Below are 22,463 nucleotides of genomic sequence, written 5' to 3' on the forward strand. Positions count from 1 at the left end.
GCTTGCGCATGCTAATCCTTGGTCCATATATCACAGCACTGTGCACTCTGAATCCGTATTCCCCGGTTGTCCGCCTGTTTTAATCGTGTCGTATAATGCACTCTTATTGGCGTATCATTTTTTAGAAAAATCGGTTCCGCGTACTTGTGTAGAGTTTACGATTAGCGATAACCTGTCGGGGTTTACCTCGGCGACGCACTTCAACGCGACTTGTAACGGCCGTGCGATGGAGTATACACACAAGAGTTCTTTTTCTTTTTTCACAATAGGGGTGTGCGTGGTAATAGTCGAAACCGAAACTTTCAATTAGCGAATCGAATAATGTCCTATTCGATTCGGTCTTCGAATCAAATAATCACTATTCGTAAATGCCACTGTTTTTCGAATACTTTTCAAGTATTTCAAAACGTCAGTTGCGTCCAAAGAAACAAAAAATTGGAGCAAAAGCGTGGTCCATTCGCGCACTTTGTTTGATTTCTTAATGTATGCAGGCCATATGTATGCCGCCTTAACAGCTTCGCTGGTAATGCGTACCCGTATGAATGTTGCGGCCCCAGGAATTTTTCGTTGGAAACTACGGCGACAGAGGCCGTGCTTTTGCTGTCTGCGTGGTTTGTTTGAGCGGCGTCTTGAGCGTTAAGTCTAATCGAGGCAACGTAACGCACAGTGCCGGCGTTACCGAACTGAGCAGTGCGCAGAATGCAGTGCCCCCACCCCTTCTCGTCTATTCGTGTCTGGCGCCTTCGACGCAATACCGCGACGACGTCGTCGCTACGCCTCGGAGGAGGCGAACAGCGGGTCTGTCGATCGGCTCGCGCATGCGCAGAGCGTGGCGTGACCGCTGTTCTGAGCTTGCGAATGAGCGAAGCGCCCGTTTCTTTCTAGACTGCATCGGAAAGTGAAGAGTAACGGCGACGCAGGGAGTCGTATCTGAGAGAAGCGAGAGAGGAAACGAAAAAAAGAAACGGTGAAGCGGCTGCTGTCTCTGTTGCCTGCTCCCTCTTATTTTTGGATTCGATTGCCGGCCGATGTGGCAACGAGGGATGAAGTAAAAATGCAACAGTCGCAAAGGAAAGTTTGGAAGAACGCTGCACGCTCCCGCGCAAATGGCGGAAGGAGCAGACCGCCCGGCTCGCAGGAGCGCGCGCTCTTGCGCGATTGGCTCGCGAGGACTGTGCGGAAGTGACGTCGTGTTGCGCTTCCGTTGTCTGCGGGACGTCTACTTCGCCGTCGCGCCTCCTTGCCCGTCTCGCCGTTGCCTCGCTCCCTCTCTCGTTCAACGAAGCCGGCGGCTGGTTGGCTGGCTGGTTGCGGCTCTCTCTCTCTCTAGGAGTGGCCGAGAAGAGGGGGAGGGGGGCAGTAATGCCAGCGTCACCTCCTCCAACCCACCCAGACAGCCTACCGTCGGCGACAGATTATCCGTTGCCTGCAGACGTAACTAATAATAATAACCGCAGTCGACCGGCGCAGCATCGTGCGCTTGGAGCTGCTGCGGGGTGAGCGCGGTGGAAGGGGTTGAGAAGGGGTCATTCGCGTCTCTCACGACGAATTCCCGCGCGCCATCTTTTTTTTTTTTTTTTTGGTTACGCGTTAAGCAGACGGCAGGGAGTCGTGTATCTGCATTTCTTTCTTTTTCATTCAAATTGCCGGCCTTGGAAGGCAACGCGAGAAGAATGTTTTCTTCTTCCTCTCACTTTCACAAATTTTTTTTACGTGTTGCTGTCTTTTGTCACGTGCCACCGACCTCCTGATTGCCGAACAGCGCAACGCCGTCGCCCACTGCTGTTTTGTTGCGGTGCCGCATGAATCGCTGGGTATTTCATTTCGCCAAATTGTTTTTATTTTTTTTTCGACCTCACATAGGAAGTCCAGAAGGTTTCTACTAAACGTGCAGCAGCGATCTTGTTTGACCGCTACTATTGGGGACATGAAATCTTTGATATTTGTACATTTATTTTTGTTTTCCGCCCTAGCAGGGCAGTCACAGACATCATACGATCCTTTGCCAATGTTTCTTTTTCTTTTTTTTTTGCGTCAGCGCACTGCCGGCGACCGCTGCGTGTCATAATGCCTTCCGTGCCGGCATCAATTGAGCGCAATTGATGCGGACTCTTTCGAGATATTCTCTACCATTGGCCGCAGTAGCGGTCACATGGCCGCCGGGCTCCAGTAGAGGCGCGTTCAGACGGACGCACCGAGAGGCAAACGAGATTTGCAGCAGACGATGCCAGCCGGCCATGGCTCTGGGCTTCGCGGCATTTGCATGCGTTAATTCTCCCCCTCTCACTTTCCCGCCGTGTGCGCTGCGGGAGCTGTCGTTGCGGCGGGCGCTGCGAAATTCGAGCAGCTGGATTGTTTTCCCAACTTTCCTATGCCCGATTCCGTGAAACGGTTGTTTTTTTGACAGAATATGCACCTGGCGGATGCGTCGTTAATTTCGCGCGTATGGAGGAGATAAATTCATGATCGAGTTTTGATTTATTAAATATAAGGTGGTTGTAGCACCGGGATGCGAAGGCTGCATCCGCTTTCTTGTCGATCCGATGCCGACGACTGCGTATATTAGTAGCTTTTGTATTTTAGTCGAAAATGGTGCTTTCGAAGATTTGATGTCTGTTCCCGTGATTGCCTTCTGCTTCCGCGCCGTCTGCTCGGGAGAGCGCTGCTTCAGGAGATCCGTTGTCTTCTGCTGCAGCGGATGTCTTCACGCATTATTGTTCTGAGTGTCTGTTTGGGGGTGGAGGGGGGGTTACGAAATTTTGTGAGTTTGACGAGGTCACTGTCTCGAGATGTGGTGATTGGAGTGTTAATGTCGACCTGGCCCGCGAAACATAAAGGGACAACGTCTCGCTCTCGAGAACGGGCGCGAGACTGCGGCGTCGTCGGCGCGTGATGCGGCGGCTGCCAAACAAGCAAATGCGCGTCTGGAAAAGCGGCGGCGGCACGCATCAAACAAATACAAATCAGCTGCTGCCGCTCTTTCTCCCTCTCTGCTGCGTCTGTGTCCGTAGTTGAGGCCCCCTCCGCCGACTGTCGGCGCGGCGCTGCGGTAGCGCGGCCGACGCTGGCGGCTTCCTTCCCGCCGGCGCAGACGGGTTCGCAGACGACAGGGCGTGAAGCAGACGACGGGAAGGGGTAAGGAGCAGCGCGGCCGTTTGGTCCGTCTGGCTCGCGGTTGTTGGTTGGCTGGACAGCGGCTGGTGGTGACGGCGGAGGCAAAGGCGTAGAGGTGGACAGCAGCTGGTGATTTGTTGCGTGCAGTCGTTGCGAGTGTCCTCTATTTGTTCCGCATTGTGGTCAAGCTCGGAAGGAGAACCGTTTCGCGTCTGGTACAGGTAGCAGCCGCCCGGCCCGCAGTCCGTTGTTATCTAACGGCGGCGTCCGGAGCGAGTTCTGAGTGGCTCGACTTTCGACGGAGAGCTGCTGCTCGTCGCCCGGCGGGACTCGGCGTGTGTTCGCCGGTTCGGTTGTTTCCGGGAGGACGACGTTCTGTTTATTGCTAAACAAACCGCGAACAAGCGGGGAGTGGAAATCGGCAAACGGCGGATCCCACCAGCCACTACGCGAAGCGGAAGACGACGGCTACAACGGTGGAAGCCGAAAGCGGACAACAGTGCAGGAGACGGATCGCGGCGGTCACTGCTGCTACACTGCGGCCATAGCAAACGACGCAGCTGGAGCAGACGACGCCGGGACGCCTATACTGTTTGAACAAGAAGAAGAAGAAAAAAAGACATTTAAAGATGGCGGAAGCAGTACCTCTGTAACGGAACCCGCCTCGAGTTCGCTTTGATTCTGTCTCAGCGACACACAAACCTACGATCCACGGTCGCCGGGAACGTCCGATTCAAGATTTAAGGATGCTGCAGGAGGTAAACCGGAGCCTGAAGTAGGTGTGACCGATTTTGCGGCATCGAAACGACATTCCGTAGACATAACCGACGCCGGTGTGTTGCTTTTATGTATCGTGCGTCTGAAGTGGAGAAGGAGCTATCACTCTTGACAAGTGTGGGTGACTTATTGGAAACCAGCGGCATTTGTTTAGAACGGTCAAAGCGTTAGGAAGTGAACAAAAATTTTAAAAGAGAACAAGGCCTATAGGATTGACTGTACTACTGTCGAACTGATATACTTTTCTGTTTCTTTCATTACTCTACTGTGAACTGCTTAAGGACAGTGTGCTTTTGAGGTCACAGCCGGACAATTTTTCGAAAAAAATCTCTCGAAGACGTCTTGATGCCGGCCGGATTCATGATGGATATATCCCGCCATTCCTCGTCGAGCGAGCTCGGTAAGTACCAGGACTTCGACTTGATTGCAACCGTTAACGTGAACGCCTTCGTCTTGAATGTAGGAAGTACGTGTTAAGCTTCGATACTGCATATCGCAACGTTCTACGCGTTAGCGCTTTATTTAAAGCTCTCTGTTTCGATAACCACTAAAAGGCCCGAAGAATGGCTACATCACAACAGCACGGAACGGGGGCGTGATCGCTCCAAAGGCGCCGACGTGGGGCCTCGCTGGGGCTGCTTCGTAATCGCCGTCGTCTTCTATAATATAGTCACGCTGTAACCTGGCCACTAACCAACGTAACGACGCCCGAGTCGAGGGAATGCCAGACAAGCGACGAATACGAGCTGGCATCGCGCGATGTCTCTGTTTTTCTGGGATCTCGGCAAGGTCTTCGCTGTAGCTGCGTCACAAGTTAGCGTTCCCTTCGCTTCAACTGCTAACGGCACTTCAACTCGCGTTAACAGCCCGCTTCCGGGTGCGTTCTGGCTTTTCCCAAGTCGCATGTCCAAACAGTCCGCGATTAGACGGCGGAGAAGGTCCGGCGTTGCTATCGCTAGTTATTTTTAGTCGGGCGTATTGCAAGTTCAGCAAATTTAGCCTTTATATGCTGAATCTCTATGTTATGGTACTGTGTTCATTAGTCTTATCGATGAATTTGCTCGATAAAGAAAACGGCTCGCGACGTTCGGATAAACCGGGGTTTGTCCACTCTGTCAACATTGTGGGGGCTTAATTGTCTCTCTGATAAAGTGTTGCGTCTTCTGCGATACCGTAATCTAAGGGGTAAAAAATCTGCAGGACAAAATTGTGATGACATTGTGCAGTGTGCTTAGGCAGCTGTCTGCGGCCACCGACTTGTGACAGTGTTAAAAAAAAAAAAAAAGACCCCGCGCCATCTTGGTTGCAGAAAATGGATGACAGAAACCGCCATGGTTAAAAACCAAAGTGAAAACAAAAACGAGTAACCACCAACCAGACGGCCGCTTTGCCCGCACGCGCAGACGAGAGCGTGCGCAGTTCAGCTGCGCAGGTGCGTCTGCGTAGCAGAGGGTTAGCAGACGCAGAGGGCGAGGAGGAGCTAGACGATGTAAATAGCTACAAACGAAACGCTCGTGTAAAGATTTTTTTTTTCTTCGTTCATTCGTTCGCTTCCATAACCAGAGAGAGAGAGTGAGAAAACGGTTTTACTGTGCACTGCGCTTCGTGGGTTCCTTTGTCGTTCCTGCAACATTGCTTGCACACATGTATACTGTCGACGAACCTTTTGGTTAGCTCTAGTGTGCGTGCAGACGGAATGATATTTAAATTACGCACGAGCCGCGTTTGTTATGCGCGCTTTGATTGGTCCCTAGCTTGTCCTTTTATTATTTTTTTTTTCGGTCTTCTCACACTTTCCTGGAAGCCCGCGCGGTACACTTGGGCTGTCTTTGTGTTGTCGAGCAGACGAAACTTCTGCTTCGTGCTGGCGCCGTCTGCTCGTTCTTGGAAAGATGGTCTGCTGCAGATTTCAGTCCGGTATTTTTTGTTGTCGTCGTCGCTTCGACCGCACCTCCAAGCTTGAACGCGTGCGCAGATAATGCTCGTGCCGCCATTTTGGCGCGCTTTTGCAACGGTCGTCTGCTTCGACTGCCGATCGCGCGCGCAGCACTATTTCAGAGATCGTCGCTTTGCGCCCGGGCTGATTCCTTGCTCCACTCGTGTATGCGTTAAACTTTACCGTGACAGCACTCGAAAGTTTGCATTTTGGTTTGCTGTGTCCGGCTTCCTTACCGATACGTCACTGCGGAGATCGCCATCTTGTAAAGAGCTGCTACTTTTTTTTTTTTGTTATGCTCGCTGATGTCGTCTTAGTCCGCTACAACATTTATTGCCTTCTGTGGCCACGGCTTTGAAAGTCTGCGTGGTGCTCAAAACCTCGCACAATTTCGTTGTTATAATCATCCTCTCCACTATACCCTCTCCCTGTTGCTTTACGCTCACTTTAGCATGTTTTCTGATATAGGAGCTTTCCAAAACCCTGGAAGATTGTAACAATTTCGCGTAAGCTGTCAATTTATATTTCAAATTTGTATGTTCCGGATGCTCTAACATATGCAGTATACAGACCTGTGATATACCTGCTTTTGGTGCAGCGTTTTGGATGTGTAAGCTTAGGGCTTTTTTTTTTCTTCAAATTTACTGATTTTCGACATGAAATCAAAATTCTGCTTCATTGAGTTACTAGAATTTAGTTCTCGCAACTTAGCTCTTATAGAATTGAACTCATTCTCTCTAGAGTAACCACATTTGTTCGAATCGATGTAGCGCTTAATCTCATGACAGCATTTGTGCATTTTGAATGTATTTGAATAAGGAAATCGAAGTTGGCCCTGCGCTAAAGCTTCTTCGTAAGAGTAAGAAATGAGAGTTGGAGAGCGACTGAGCGGTTCTATATATGAGAATAACAGAATAACAGCGCTATATGGAAAATATCCATGTGCCCTGTACCGTAATGATCATATGGTTTTATATGGGAACATAGTTTTCCACACATGATCCTGGAGGATCATATAGGATTGTGGATACAGGGGGGCATACGTGATTTTTCAATAGGGAACGAAGAGGAAAATGCATTCTAGGACGGCAGGTGACGGGGCGATGTTAGGAGATTAAAATGAAAATTCGGGCATCGTGTGGAATTCCCTTTCTCAAGACGGGGGTGCCTGCAGAGATCGCTGGGGGAGGAGAGAGAGTCAGAGTCGGCCAAGATCTTTGCGCCACACCTTTGTTCTCCAGAACGGCCCTGACGTGGGATACCAGGACTCGCTGTTCGTAGCAGATTACAGTGATCCAGGGTTCGACGAAAACTCCTCTTGCAAGGTAGCGTATTAGAAAAAAAAAAAAAGCCATAGGACAAATGTCTCTACAAATATAAACTCTTTTGACAAGCGGTTAAGTAGAATGTGTAATTCATTGCAGTATTAGTTTTGCGTGCTCTCTGGTTAAGCTCTGCGTCACAAGATGGCGCTACTGTAGCGCTGTTGCTGCCGTACGTCTCTCGGTTTAGCCGGTATTCCGCAATCTTTCCGGTATTCCGCAATTATTCAGTAATTTTGCGGACACACTCAAATTTTCTATTGGGAATTAACAAGGAAACCATGTGATTTCCGAAACGTCAATTAACATTGGCTTGGTCAGCGAGCGAGAGCCTTTTCTTCTTAAAAAAAAAAATAAGATTACAGTGATAGGAGAAAAGCTGCAGGGAAGGGAACCAGATCGAGAGGGATTTGGGGGCGAGAGCGGCGATATATTTACGGAGTGTTAGTTTGTCCGTGAATGTGTCGCCCTTTGCAGAATATCGGGTTACCGGAGACGCAAACGGGAGTGACAGGGTTGGTGGCGCCACCCGGTGGTCAGGTTTAACCAGAGAAAACAGAAAAGTATTATTGCAGTAACCAAGCATATTCTGCTTAACTGCTGGTGTAAAACGTCGACAGCAGCGTGTAATTGCGAACATGTACCATTTTTTTGTTGATAATCTTTCTTTCTTCGCCGAGAACGCCCATGTTACTCGAAAACGTGTCTAACGAATTCTGGTTAAAATAAAGCGTCCCTTGATGTCGCTACCGGCGTTGTTACTGCAGTTCGCCTCCGGAAAGCCGGTATTCCTAGAGGTATAATAAGCTTACGGGACAGGCTCTCTGTTCTCGACGGAGAAACTTCGAGGCACGTTTGCGAGTCTAGGACAGCTCCATAAGATACGTGCGTTATCGGGCGTTACCGCTGGAGACTCGGGGTGTCTGTCATCAAAAACATGGAATTTTTGATGTTTGGGATGTTTGAGTTAATTTTGGAAACCTCGGGGTAAACAGGGAATTGAATTGCCATCATGTTTGCTTTTGAATCGCGGAAATTCGTACTTATACAGTGGTTATGGCGAAGCTAATAATATGTCGGGAGGAAGCGAAGTTTACGACTGAAGCTATGCGCAGTCCGCAAATAACGTTGTTGTGCTGGTTGTTTCGCGAGTGTGTGAGCGTGGCCGGCTGAAATATCGTGCAACACTTGATCGAGTCGAATTGGATGGCGCGTCCCACCTTGTTTACACCTTGTTGGTAGTAGGTGTAGTAGGGTATAGTAGGTAACATGGGCTGGTATATAGTAAATTCTAGACTGCGGATGGTCCGTGCTATCCTGAATGTAACGGCCAAAATGAGCGTAAGTAATTCAAAGTAGGGCTTATTCGTCCTGCCGTGGACGCTACATAGACTGACGATGGTGATGATGTCAGTAGTTAACCGTATACTGACTATCGAGCAAATATTTCATTCTGGTATTCTCATAATATATACCGGGTGTTCCATCAAATAGCTTCAAACAATTTTAAAGGTTGCGTGTGGCAGATAGCACAATTTTAGTTCATGAGGTGGTCTACTCGAAGAGGCGGACATTACTTGCACAAAAAAATTGAAATGCATAATCGACTAATTAACAGAAATTCACTAATTAAGTTTTTTAACTAACCACCTTATGGCCCATATTGCAACTTACAAATTGTAGCCGTGGAGTTCGCAAGGCGTATGCACTTGGAACGAATTCTCAGGATGACACCAGTTTCGAGATATTAATTGCCGAACTTTGCGCAGAAATGCATTGGTGTTCCAGTTAATTTTGTGATTCAATGCATAAAACGACGGTGTATATGCTCGGCGAGTTAGAAGGCAGCCCTTGCTCCGTTTGTCATGGCAAGACGTGCTGCTCTGTATAAAAAGCGTATACGGGGGACACTGTTTAACAACTTGCTGGCGCATTGCAAGCAAGACAATGCGCCAACTCGCAATAATTTCCGCCTAGTCTTATCTATGCCACTTCATTACTAACCTGACCTCTTTTATACGCTATACAGTTGAGCCATGGTTGAGCGCCCCTACACAACGAAATGACTTGTGTAACGGAGGATTTCGTATGTCTCGACCGAAATCCTGTTTGCTAGGTGTATTGTTAACACACCTACAGGGAAGACTGCTACAACGAATTTGCCTGTACAACGAAGGAATTCCCCGAGCGCTGATTTGTTGTTTTACAACGAATGCACAGCGCCTTCCCCTGTAACCGACACAGAGGGGCTTGATTTTATTGGCATCTCCAGTGAAGCGCGGGGCGGTGACAGATAGTCGCCTAGTTTACTTGAGCTAATCAGGTAATCTATACATGCTTATCAGCCTAGGATTTCGCCTCGTTCGCCTCGTTTAATCTTCTCGGTGCGGTGCACATCGGAAGCGCCACCGTGCGGGATAGAGAGAGAGAGAGAGAGAAGAAAGGGAAAGGCAGGGAGGTTAACCAGACGGAAAGATCCGGTTTGCTACCCTACGCTGGGGAGAGAGGGGAGGGGGATGTAAAGTGACAGGAAAGTAGAGATAGAGAAAGAAAGGAGCACAGATACACAATCACAATCGGTCACAGGTGGCACAGCACAGTTGCACTTGCATCACTATAAACACATCTGTCCGGGCTACAGCCGCTTGTGCGGGATGGTCTGCACTGGACTGTATAGCTAGAATGGTATACTCCCACACCACTTTCAACCGACTTGATGTCTGCTCGGAACTGATATGACGTCATCGAGGCCACCAAGGATGAGCGAAGGACGACGAAGGTAGCAGTGGCTCGCAGACTGACGAGGCTTGAAATAGCGGCATTCGACGCTCTGCAACCGTACCTTGCGTCAATCCCGGATTTCCCCTCGTGTAGCATGCCGCGATACTGCGTTGCCATAGCGTCGGCTGCAGTCGAACGTTCCGCTGCAAGGAATGTGCAGAAGGAAATAATTCGCTAAGTATCTTTAATTCGTGTTACACGACGGGTTTTCTCTTGCTGAAGGAGCTTAGCCATGCTCTATTGCTATAGCTGTACGGTACAACGAAGTGGTCTGTATAACGAAGTGCTTTGTTATAAAGGCGTTTGACTTACGAAGCAGCGTGCCTATACCCACTTGTTCCATCAAGTGCACTCACGGACACATTTCTGTGGCAACGAAGTCAGAGTTACAGGGGCGGCGGAGCTTTTGCATATGGGTTAGCCTTACGGCGCCAAGATATATATTCCGGCAGTGATTGGCAGCGCCTTTTGTTTCGATTTCTCGTGCCAGATATTCAGGCAGCGTACCAAACACTGCGTAGTGTATATCTTATTTCATTGTAATAAACGCTGTAGTGACATTGTTGTTTTTTATGCCCCAGCTTAAACAAACGTGGATGAGACTGTGTCATTATATGCAGGAGCGCTGACATGCGTGTGCTTCGCCTCCATCTTTCCCTTTGCTATATCTATCATCCCTGCGTGATACGTTTCCTGACGAAATTCCCTTGCAGTAACGTTGGCTCTGCGGAGACTTCCCTCGTACAACCACTGCATGCAGATCACTTCAAGCTTACATCTTCCCGTGAAACGTCTGCCTTGTTGTACTTTATACCGTAATAATTTGGGCGCAGTGCCCGCATGCGCCGCCCCTACGCGGAACCGCGTGTCAAGGCAGTGACTTATGCATGGCGCCAATGGAGGCTCCTGGTGCAGAAGTGAACGCATATAAAAGCCTGTCAAGTAATATGCTTGTTGAGCTTGTGCTGTCATTTTTTTTTCTAACTATTTATACTGCCAATATACCTAATAAGTCGGTAATATGTCGCTTATTTTCACGTTTTACGACAAGATAATTTAGTACACTCTGTACAGGGCAAAACGTATCGAGCCACTTCAGGACAATCCGTAATGAATCCAACATGGCGCGTTTGGCTGGCGCCGTTCTCATGCTCAGCGCAGCTCGCACACCGCTGGTGCTTTCATTCGCTTTGCCGTGTGTTTCTCGAGCTATACCGCTATGCACCGCATTACTGTGCGCTCGCATACTCGTGCATATACTTTCGGTTTCCAGCACATCTTCTTTGGTGGCATACTAATTATTCGCCAGCAACGCACTGTATATCTGTCGCTTGTAATAAAATGCGTATTTGTATGCGACCGAGAATGCGTAGCCCTGTGTGCCATTGTCACAGTTGAAATGTCGGTGTATATGCCCACCTGTCATTCGAGGGAACATGTAAGAAATGCTTGTGCCGCCGTCTTGCGGAGCTGCCGCACAACTTTGCGCAGCAGTATACGCGTGGTATAAGTACGCCGGCCATACGCCGGCACAAAGCTGGTTGAACAGCGCTGTGTAAGTTTTGGCAATGCTCCGCGGTATACGGGCAAACCAGCTCTGAAACTCCTCGGGCCAACAGCAGCGCTGTATAACACACAGCCTATATATAGCGAGCGGCGGAAACGGTTTTCGGCAACACATGCATGCGATTTCTCGTCATAAATTTCGCCGCTCATGCATTTTGAGATATATGTGTCCAGATTCTGGCCATGACGTACATGGGAACCGGCGTGCGCTGGAACGTATAAATGCGCTTCTCCAGCGCGCATGTGTATGGTATAGAGCTTGGCTGGACGCTCTGAAGCGAACGTTGATACAGTTGCGCGTCTGTTACCCTCCGAAACGTACCATTTTCGTGGCGCCTCCCTATCGGATGGTGCCAGCATAGTTCAGCGGCACGCCCAAGCTGCAGGCCGTCAAGCGCCTCCCGGCCAGCGCTGGTTGTCCGTATACGGAAAACATTCGTCGACGCGGAACTGCAGCAAAAATGAAGTCGTTTGCGTCGTCGCATTACGCATTTTGCTGCCGTCTGTTTTGCCGCTTTCGATAGCGGCATTGGACACCGCCTCACTCCGTTGAAAGGGCCGCCGCTCATGACCCAAAACAAAAGTGCACTTCAGGCCTAATATATATTACACGTTACCGAGCGAAATAAAAACGATACAGTGCATAGGTTTAAACTTGTCTCTGGGATAGAGGCGCGGGCCGTATACAGTTTCATGGTGCCGCTCTCTCTTACGGCGTGGCCGCAACACTGGCTTTTGTCATCCCACCTTGGACATGCCGAGAGGTCAACGTTCGGCATGACTTTATCGCGCACCGTGCCTGAGCCTTAGAATGATGGTATCCGAGCTGCTGGTTTGTTAGGCAACGTGGTTGGTGCGCTTGCCACTGAGCTCTTCCCTTCAGAGACAGTGAACAATGCTTTTACATACATACATACACACACACACACATACATACATACATACATACATACATACATACATACATACATACATACATACATACATACATACATACATACATACATACATACATACATACATACATACATACATACATACATACATACATACGTACGTACGTACGTACGTACGTACGTACGTACGTACGTACCTACATACACGTCTTTATTATGAGCCCACAAACGTCGCTAGGGGTAAACACATGTGGCGCACAGTAAAAATGTGCGATCGCATGTCAACCAATAAATAAACGCAGCCAAAGATCCAGGCAAAGAGACTACACTAAAAAATACATATATGGTAAACGTTAGCTGTTTAGGCGATCTCTGAGACATCTTAAAAACTCCGCGGAACTCGAAAAGAAATCGAAGCAAGCGAAAGAGTATTCGCTGCAAAGGTGAGCCTTGCTTGTGATAAGCAAAGTGCTAGACAATGTCGTGTCAACCTCGCTGCAACGTGCAATGCCCGCTCAGTACTTCCATTGAATAACTTTCTACAGAAAAATTAAGCCTCGACACTGCCTCTTGTAGCTGGGCGTACCAAGCTTCCATTCATTTAGGGAGGCTTTAAGAGCGTTCCGCATCGCCGACGCATCACCACTGCAGTGGCGCCATCTCGTAGATAGAAATCAAAACGCTATCGCGGCTCGGTGGTGTCTCCTGTTTGGCCTAACAGAGTCGATTCAAACCGCTGATCTCAGTAGATAACGGCTGAACGCCATACTCTGTCCGTATCGTGAGGTGTGACGGCCGACTCTGCCGATTATTTCTTGCTGGCGTGACGCAGGGCAAGCACGTAGCAATGGCGAATTTGGATCGAAGCGGCTGGTGGGCTGCCATGTTGTTCGCGGTTGTGCACGTATATAACCGACGGTATGGTCGCCGCGTATGCGTCCACGGTAGCGGAGGCGCGCATGCTTACAGGGCTTTTCGCGGTAACGCATCGGTATCACGCAAGGCTTAAGATGTTCCCATCGCCAGGGAAAGTTGTGCGCGAGTATGACACCTGTCGTAGTAGCACATGATATACCCTGCTCACTGTAAAATAATTTACACCCCCAAAAGTGAAAAAAGGGTGTAAATGTGTCTATAACTCACACCCTGAGTGTGTTACTTATATAAATCACACCCTAAGGGTGTGAGTTAGACACATTTACACTCTTTTTTACTTTTAGGGGTGTAAATTATTTTACAGTGTGCTGTCTTTTTTTCGGTATAGTTAGCTTTCTTCAAACATTATTAGAGGGGAACCCTGGCAGTGTGGCTATAGTTGTGTAGTCAGCATGGGACTGATATGGATACAACGCGTGGGTTCGCGGCTAAACTTGGTCCTTTGTGGCTTTGCAAATTGATCGTGTATTCCACATCGTGTGTTGCGTTGTAAATGTAACAATGCGCAGTGATCTCGCATGTCCGCAGGAGGTCAGACGAATCCCTGTGCTATGCATATATACCTCGAGTCACATATATAGATATACGCGGTATGGTCAGTGGAGCTGTGGCGTCGTGCCATCTGAACTCGCGGTCGTTGGTTTGATCCGTCGAAATGCAAGAATGCTCGTGTGCTTATTAATAAAGATTTCTTAATCGTATCGTGTGGTTTTGGCACCCCGTTAATAAATTATCTCCCATGCTGTACAGCTGCAGGCGCGATTGCAGCGCCATAGTTCCCTCTACGAATACGCGACGCTGTGGTATATTCCATCGCAGCACGCGGTGCATACATATCTCCGCGTAGCACACGACGTCGGTGGGAGGGGGACTTATCGGCGGGCTGCGTCTCCTCGTGTAACGGGCGTTTCCGGCCATACCACTGCCGCTACACTGCGCGTCTTGGACTACACGTATACCCTGCACTCCCACGCGGCCGGAGCCCGCGCCGGGAACAAAACACCGAGCGCGTCCGCGTTGGCGTTGCATGCTGCCGCCAATAGTCGAGCGCGCGCGCTGCAAGTCCCGCTGCTTACGTAAGTCGCGCGCCGGGCAGGAATGCCTTTGATATATGCGTGCCTCTCGATATATATCCGAGTCGCGTCATTCTCTCGCGCTTATTATACCTTCTCGTTTTTTTGTTTGTTTGTTTTTGTGTGTGTGTGCTCTGCGATCCCCCCGTGAGAGATTGGATAAGTGCTTTATGTCTGCAGTAATACGCTCGCCGCGTGCGTATACAATGGGCGTGTTATGCAAAAGTGTTACGCCGTCTGTCAACGCACGCTCTTGCGCGCACACGTGTGTAGGTGTCAAGGGGCGGTTTCGGCCTTGTTTGTGTACGTGCAGAATTAGCATCCGCAACGCTAAATTTATACTCGGAGGCAGGCTTGCATTATATATGCGTGTATATATATAACTTAGTCCTAGGGTCAGCGTTCCTGTGTTATGTATACCGCGCGTATTGCTCGTTGGCAGGCTGTTTCTTCCGGGTGTACTCTCGATGATGGCCGATCTCCGGCCTTTATACTGTGCAGAACATTCCTTTGATCTCGAGTGACGTTCTCTGTGAACCGTTAGATCTATTTAAGTCTGTGTACTCAGCGTCGTTTTTGTATCTCGAAGACCGCTCGGGCCCCAGTGGAAACTCTGCGAAGTCTTCCTTTTGTGCCAAATATATATAGTTAAAAGATAGGAGTTCCTGTGGCAGCTGCATATATATATATATATATATATATATATTGAAGAATTTCACGTTCAAAAACGCAGCAAAATTGTTTTCGACGTTTCTGCCCGGGACTGGCTTTTATAAAGATTCTTGATAAAGGCCGGTCCCCGGCCGGCACGTCGGAAATAATTTTTTTGTTTTCAACGTGGATTGCTTCATATTTTATAGATGTAATGAAAGAAGGTGCAAGGCAACATATATAGTGACACGAAAATGAGTTTATTTTTTCTTGGTCATCCGCCTCTCCTTCGAACCGAGTCTTCATATGGAGTGTCGCATATATATATATATATATATATATATACTTGTCTCAAACCCCTTAAAGGGCAGCTGCAGAGGTTTTAGAATTCGAAGATTTACGGGGCTTTGGAAGGCTGACACAGCATATAATTCAACTCCTGCAGTTATTTTCTCGATTATGCGCGTAGCAGTGCCGCAATCGTGGTTTAAATTTTCGTTGAAGCTCCGGCTCCTTCGCCTGCCGAGCGGCGAGGATGACGTCAATACAGGGGTCACGTGCGCGCTCTATTCGAATCACGCTCCTCGCCGACGCCGATGAGAAGACGTCACGATCGTCTGCGCTACGGCTTGTTTTTTGCTAAATTAAAGCAACCAGCGGTGAATACTGCACATCGTCAGAGCAGAGCGCTCACCAGCGGCAGATGTAAAAAGGCCCGTGCGCTCTATCCCCAAGCTGTCGCCGCTGGGTGTTTCTTCGTTTTCGGCCGCACTGGTGTGCCTGTTCCGCTCTTGCTTCGTTGTTCATGTTATTGCATGCGCAGTGCTTGCAGTCTTCGATGAGCGAAACTGACCACCGTATTCTCTCGCGATACTCGGCTCGAAGCTCTTCCTCCGGATGGATGGATGCTATGAGCGTCCCCTTTGGAACGGGGCGGTGGGTAGCGCCACCAAGCTTGTCATATTGCCTAATGTCCTACCTGTCATGAAGACAAAAAAAAAAAAAAAAAAAAAAGTTGGCTTCTCATTTTTTTAGTAGTCAACCTCCTACCGCGAAATTGACAAAAATTGAGTTTTGAAATAATACGTTCAGTCAACTGATTTAGTGTTATCTCTTTATAGCGTTCCTTCAATGTTACTATAATTAAGCGCGTCGACAAGAACAGTCTGCGCTTGCACAGCATGCACAGCAGGTGTCGGGAAGCACGGTGCCGAGACGTTCTGATGATGCCGAACGCTGGACCTTATAGTCAGTCGACCCATTGTTTAATAGAGCGTTCTAATTAAGCGCAAAAAAAAAAGCACGGCATAAGGAATGCATCCCCCTTCCCGTGTGGTCTCGGTGATCAACCGTCGCTTGACTATAGTAACGATCGCCACGCCATCTGTCGGCTCAGAGAACGTTCCGCTTCCGATGCATCAGTCTATGATGAAACCTGGACGGGCGTCAGACTTCTTTCGTGCCCGCTTGGGTCGTTGTTGTCAGTGTTGAGCACATTGTTTCCGGGCGCCTGCGCATGCGTCCGAGAAATCTCGTGCGCATGCTGGGCTGGAACGAAGTCACGCGTATAGCCGAAGCTATACGTCGGCGCCAGCTGCGCGATACAACAATAGCGGATTGACCTGTCTCTCTCGGAAGAAGATGGATGCATAATGGCCGCCGAACTGGGGAGACGTTTAAACAAGTGAAGTTGGGATGCCAGCGCGGAGCGTTGCTACTTGAGGCCATACGGATCACCTGCGCTTGTTGTAGGTCCAACGAGCAGCAGGCGGCTTTATACGAAATATCGCTTAATGGCCCGCGCCTCGCTTCGTCTTCTCGGAACACCGGCAATGTCGTCTGCTCGGAACACGCACGTCATCGTCTTCTTGCATGCGCCGAGTGAAAATAGGCGTTATATATCATAGCGCTTGCCTATTGCAAGATCAAGATTTGTTTGACGCATGCGGGCTGAATCTTATTGTGCTCTTAATCGGCCATGCGTCAGAATCTACCGCAGCCAGTAGAAGCGCGTAGCACTCTTTATCGCCATCTTAATATATTCTTTTTTTTTTTATGAGCAGTGCGCCTAACCTTAATGCTACACAAAGCCAACAAGTTTTCGCCTTGTGTCACGACGCCGTAATGATGATCATCATATATTGGCATCCCCTTTGAAACGGGCGGTGACAAATAGTCACCTAGCCTGCTTGAGTTAATCACTTATGCTATACATGCTTTTCGTTCTAGCATTTTTGTAACCATCTCATTAGTCTTTTTTTTCCTGCCTCAAAACTTCTCTATCTACCTTGTAGCTCTACTGTAACGTGTCCGGTCGTATCAATCTCTTGCCTGCTTTTTTTTCCCCCAATACTCTAATCGTCTCTTGCTTATCTCTACGGCTGATCGGTTGATGTTTCCTTCCACTTTAAAACCAAGCGCTTCTGGAAGTTGTACGTTAGCTATACGGTTCTCGCTGGGTGAATCCTTTCGCATTCCATTAGGATGTGCTGAGTGGTCTCTCGATCTTTACTGCAGCCTACACATGCCTCCAGCATACACATGGATACCAAGAGAAGGTAAGCGCAGTCGAGGTCGGCAGAAAACCAGATGGGGTGATGAAGTTAAGAAATTTGCAGGCGCAAGTTGGAATACGCTAGCGCAAGACAAGGGTAATTTGGAGATCGCAGGGAGAGGTCTTCGTCCTGCAGTGGACATAAAATATAGGCTGATGATGATGATGATGATGATGATGATGATGATGACACATGCCTCATCTAGTTCCGAATATTTGCTCCGGTATGTTTTGGTCCTTAGGCAACCGACTCGAGCCTCAAATATATCGAGGCTCTGCCCTTCGTGTTATCGTTCCCTTCTAATTTCTTTCTCCTCATTCTTGTAACGTCGATGACTCCATTTTGTAACAGCGCAAGGAGACAATTGACGCTAAGAATTTAAAAGAAGGCCACGGGACAAGGGCTGCTTCATAGCACACTGCGAGATGTTTGTAAACTCAGTATCAAAGGAAGATATGCTATACGTATGTACAAACAAAAGGGTCTTGGTTTGATTTTGTGCGTGCATATAATATTTTGTTGTCTATGAATGAAACTTAGTGGCGAGTCAGCGCTTGTTCCGTGGCCATCCTCGTCTTTCTGCCTTGTCGTGTTGCACTGTCGTTGCGGTTATAAGTTCTCGGCCAACTTTCCATCCCATCGATAACTTCAAGTCCGGCCCACCAAGGCCGACTTGTGTTGTCAAGCTTCCCGATTTCCGGATGTCATCATTATGCGTGCGAGAAGCTTGTTTCGAAATCTTCCGAAATTCGGTGACACTACTTTCGCTTCCGAGCAGCGCTCGCCAGACAGCCTGGTGATGCAGGAGTTAATCCCAGAGTCATCGGTCTTGATGAATTGTCAATCAGTATACATTGCCTGAACATAGTTCCACTTTGTTTACCTGTACTCCTAACCATGAAGATTAGATTTGTGCAGGGAAAGAAAAAGTGCATGAGATGGTATTTGAGGTAAAGGCTAATGAGTACAGTAATTATTAGTTGGTTTGCTGGGGAGGGGGGTACTCTGTAAGAGTCCACCTAGTGGACTGTCCACTTCGGCTTTCGCGATTGGCTCCAGCAGAGAGAGAGAGAGAGAGAGAGAGAGAGAGATTGTGGCTGTGAAAAGGAAGAGACGCTATTTTCTGCACCCCTCTTCCCCTTCACAACCACAATCTCTTATCTCTGCTGGATCCAATCGTGACAGCCGAAGTGGACAGTCCACTAGGTGGACTCTTACAGAATACCCCCCCCCCCCCCCCCTCCCCGAACTATCTATCCCCAACTGAAAACTGTAGTCAGCGTGTCAAAAATGGTACTACTATTGTATGCGCGTTAACTTTTTCGTGCTTCAATCTGAGTTTAGAGGTATCAAAACAGCGTAGCACATCCGATATATACGTTGGGCATGACAGGGTTAAATATGGCCGCGTCCATCCGAACAGACGACGCAAAAACTAGTCTGGACGCGCGCTCGCGGGGGGTTTTTCCCCCCACAGCGGGCCATTCAAACGAGTTCGTCTGCATGCGCGCCCCGAGCAGACGACGACGCCGCGGAGACGTCACGTGACCGGGTGGTGTGGCGGCGCGCTCTCGATACCGGGCGTGTGTACGCATCATGCCTGTGCTGCGGCCCCGAGTGAGAAGAGCAACGCGTGTTTTCGTCTCACGGTCGACCCCCGCCAAGGCCGCCGCCGATCATTGCAACCCTTCTTCTCCGAGCGCACGCGTCGGCGGCATCCCGGGGGGAAGGGCAGGGCAGGGGGGGGAGGGGCACCGTAGCTTCTCTGTAGAGCGCACTGCGCGAATTTCGACGGCCGTGCGCCGCTGGAATCGCTGTTCAGATAGCGGTCAGGTGAAATTACATTGCGCTGTTTAAAGGGACGATAAACAGGGTGCGCCAGAAATACTGTCACATGGATTAAGCCTAACATTTTGGTTGAAAATAAAGATATGCCAAGAAAATCTTTTGTACGGCATTTACCTGACATATGAGTAATAATGCAAAACAATACATTTTATTCAGTGTGTAAGCTCTTGGCTTTGATCGGGGCCTTTTAAACGTTCTGGGTACGCTTCAGTCGCGCCCCGCAAGGTATAACCCCAAGGGAAATTTTCTGAATGCTCGCGCCATTGATGTTTTCGGGGCCACCATGCTGCTGCGCTGATGGGCACGTGCGGGCCTTCTTTTCGAGAATATATACTATAGACTCATCGGATCGGGTTTGGGTCAGGGTAGTTTGCCGGCCACACTTGAGCTGGAATAAAGTCGAGCGCGAGAGCGTCACATCTCTGCTGTGGTGTTGACTCGCTCTTCGATTGCTTTGCTGGTCGACCTATATACTGCAGAGTCTGTACTCGCCCAAATGGGACTGGACCAACCGGGACAGCGAATGATGCTCCGGAATAGGAATAGGTATGTGTGCGAGTGTCGATTTTTGCCCCTTTTGTCACAAAAAAAAAAAAAAAAAACACGAGGAATGAGCACAGTGGTGGTTACCCCAGCTCAAACCATGACGACAGACGCCGCATGCGAGCTTCGAGAAACTGTCCCGACTGGCTGCATCAGCAAGGTCTGACGTCGGAACAAGCACGCGGTAGCTCTTTGAGTGTTGTGACGGGCCTCTATATGCCGTGAAAACTTTCTCATCTGTGAAGACCCGGTGTTTCCCATTCGCTGCCCGTGCCGACAATAGCCGGCATTTTCCCCCTTTTTCCTTTTCTCTGCACATCCGCCGGTTTATGTATTCTCTTGAACCCGTATATAGGGAAACATCTCGAGGTCCCTTTGCACGGTTCTTCTAGTTCTTGTCGCCGACACATTCATAGCCAAGGCCAGCTTTCTGATGCTTCTCCGGGGCTGGCATTGGATTCTCTTCCTCGCAGTTTTCTTTAGGTGGGAAGCGGCGACGGACCACTATGGGTTATAGGTCCTAGTGTGAGCCGCTTTTGAGAGCCCAGCGGACATTCTTGGGGTGAACTTTCAGAATTTTCACTGACCTCGGAAGGAGAGTGTCCGGCATCGCTCAGTGACGAGGTTGCGGGTCGATCTAGGGCGTACCATTTTTGTAAAAAATAAGCAAACCGGCATGAAACACGGTCTAAATACAGAAGAAAGATTCAAGAAACGTTTGAAGAAATGATGTGGAAAAATGTTAAGAAATTGATCGCATGAATATCGATCAAAGTGTGTGACAGTAATTATGGCGCACACTGTAATAGAGAATATTATTTGTGTAAGCAAATTACTCTTCTACAATACCAAAAAGGCTGCTCTTAACGTTAGAGGAGGCTTGATAATCCAGAAAAAAAAAACACAATATTCTTTCCTTAGCTTCATTGTCTGTGGACTCCATGTGCTTGTTACAAAAAATGCAGCGGATCCAACGAGTTGGAATTTATATACAGCGAAGCTTTGTCCGAGTGCAGAAAGTCGAAACACGCGTGTACACACACACGCACACGCGCGCGTAGGCTTACGCAAATTATACCGAACTTTTTTTTTACGTGGTCTGCTGACTACTCGCGAGTAGGACGGACGTCTTGAATGTATCATGGTTGCAAAGGCAGCATGCACATACGAACTTAGCGCAGTTAGAATGCATTATATCCGCAAAAAGCGTTTGCTTCCTCATTATAGTGCAGCCGCGGTAGCGCGAAGGCGAGCTTTCTCGTTCTTTTTATTTATTTACCCCGCACGGCCGGCGCCACCGCGGACGTACGGAGGCGAGCGCCATCTGGTGGCGCCATCTGGTGGCAGGAAACCCAGCGGCGCGACTCCTCCGCTGTGATTGGTTGGCCTATTCGGCAAGGAAACAGCCAGGCCGCAGCGCCCACGGTCACGAAACCCGTCAAGGTTCTCAAAGAAATGCTTTGCTTTTGAAAGAACACCTCGGTTTCCTCGATTCTGCTTGCTCAGGTACTACACTCTTGATATGAAAAGGTTTACTCAAGGGGCACATGACATTTTTGTAGGCTAGCGGTATTTTTCTTTACCCTAAGTATAACCGCGTGGGCCTTTTTTTTTTTTTTTTGGGGGGGGGGGGGGTGCTCAACCGTACCTCTGGCGCCGTGCTTACACATTCGTGGTTCCTGGAAATTTTACTTCGATTGACGCAACTGTAGCAGCTGCAAATTCACCGTGCAGCAGACGACGCGCTAGCCTCGTCTTCTGGATGCCACGTGCCAAGAGCATATTAAATTGGAATAATCCATCCATTTCTTGGCCAATCCCCCGCAGCCACCCACATACGATATATCAAATCAAAATTTATTCCAACGTACAACAGATGTTGAGGACCGTGGACAAAAAGCCAGCAAGGCTTGACGTGGTCCATGGCCCCGTTTTAAAGGCAGCAACAAAACAACAAATGATAAACACAGTCTAACACAAGAAAATAGAAAAATAGAATGTCCACACTAATAACTGTGAAGCCATTATTAGGATTACCATGAGGAAGTAAAGAAAATAAAGCATATCACATTGAGTATTTTTTTTTTTAGAAGTACAGAGATAGACAACAACTACAAGAGCGTGCACCCCAGACTGCCGCTGAACGACCGACATGGAACCTCGGTGTATAGCTGCGCTTTCCTCTTGTGTGACGCAGTTCAAAACACTGCAGCTAAATCTTAGCTATGCTTGCCGTTCTAAGTACAGGTTATTTATTTGAGGCCCGCCACCTTAATTCCTCGGCTAACCACCTGGGTTTCTTGAACGTGCATCGAATATGCACGGTGTATTTATTACATTTCGCGCCCCCATCGAAACGCGGCCGCCGCTGCCAGAATCGAATCGGCGACCTCGCGCTCAGAAAAGGGTGCCACCAACACTCGAGGTAAACGGATCGTTATTTCTTGCGTACTATCATAAAGACC

At 48.8% G+C, this 22,463-nt stretch overlaps 1 protein-coding gene across 3 annotated transcripts in view; it reads left to right on the forward strand.

Moving 5' to 3' along the window:
• Positions 1 to 22,463, forward strand: part of LOC119433924 (transcriptional activator protein Pur-beta-like) — a 186,046-nt gene that overhangs the window by 99,802 nt on the left and 63,781 nt on the right. Inside the window, exon 1 of one of the 3 annotated variants that reach the window (XM_037701210.2) lies at positions 3,082 to 4,291. The exons of the other annotated variants lie outside the window; for them this stretch is intronic. Within the exon in view, the coding sequence (XP_037557138.1) occupies positions 4,237 to 4,291 (55 nt within the window). The 5' untranslated portion in view covers positions 3,082 to 4,236. Of the gene's footprint in view, positions 1 to 3,081; positions 4,292 to 22,463 lie in introns of those variants that run through there. 3 annotated transcript variants of the gene reach the window in all.

The sequence above is a fragment of the Dermacentor silvarum genome, chromosome 11 (genome assembly GCF_013339745.2).
Source record: "Dermacentor silvarum isolate Dsil-2018 chromosome 11, BIME_Dsil_1.4, whole genome shotgun sequence".
In the NCBI taxonomy this organism is placed as follows: Eukaryota; Metazoa; Arthropoda; class Arachnida; order Ixodida; family Ixodidae; genus Dermacentor; species Dermacentor silvarum.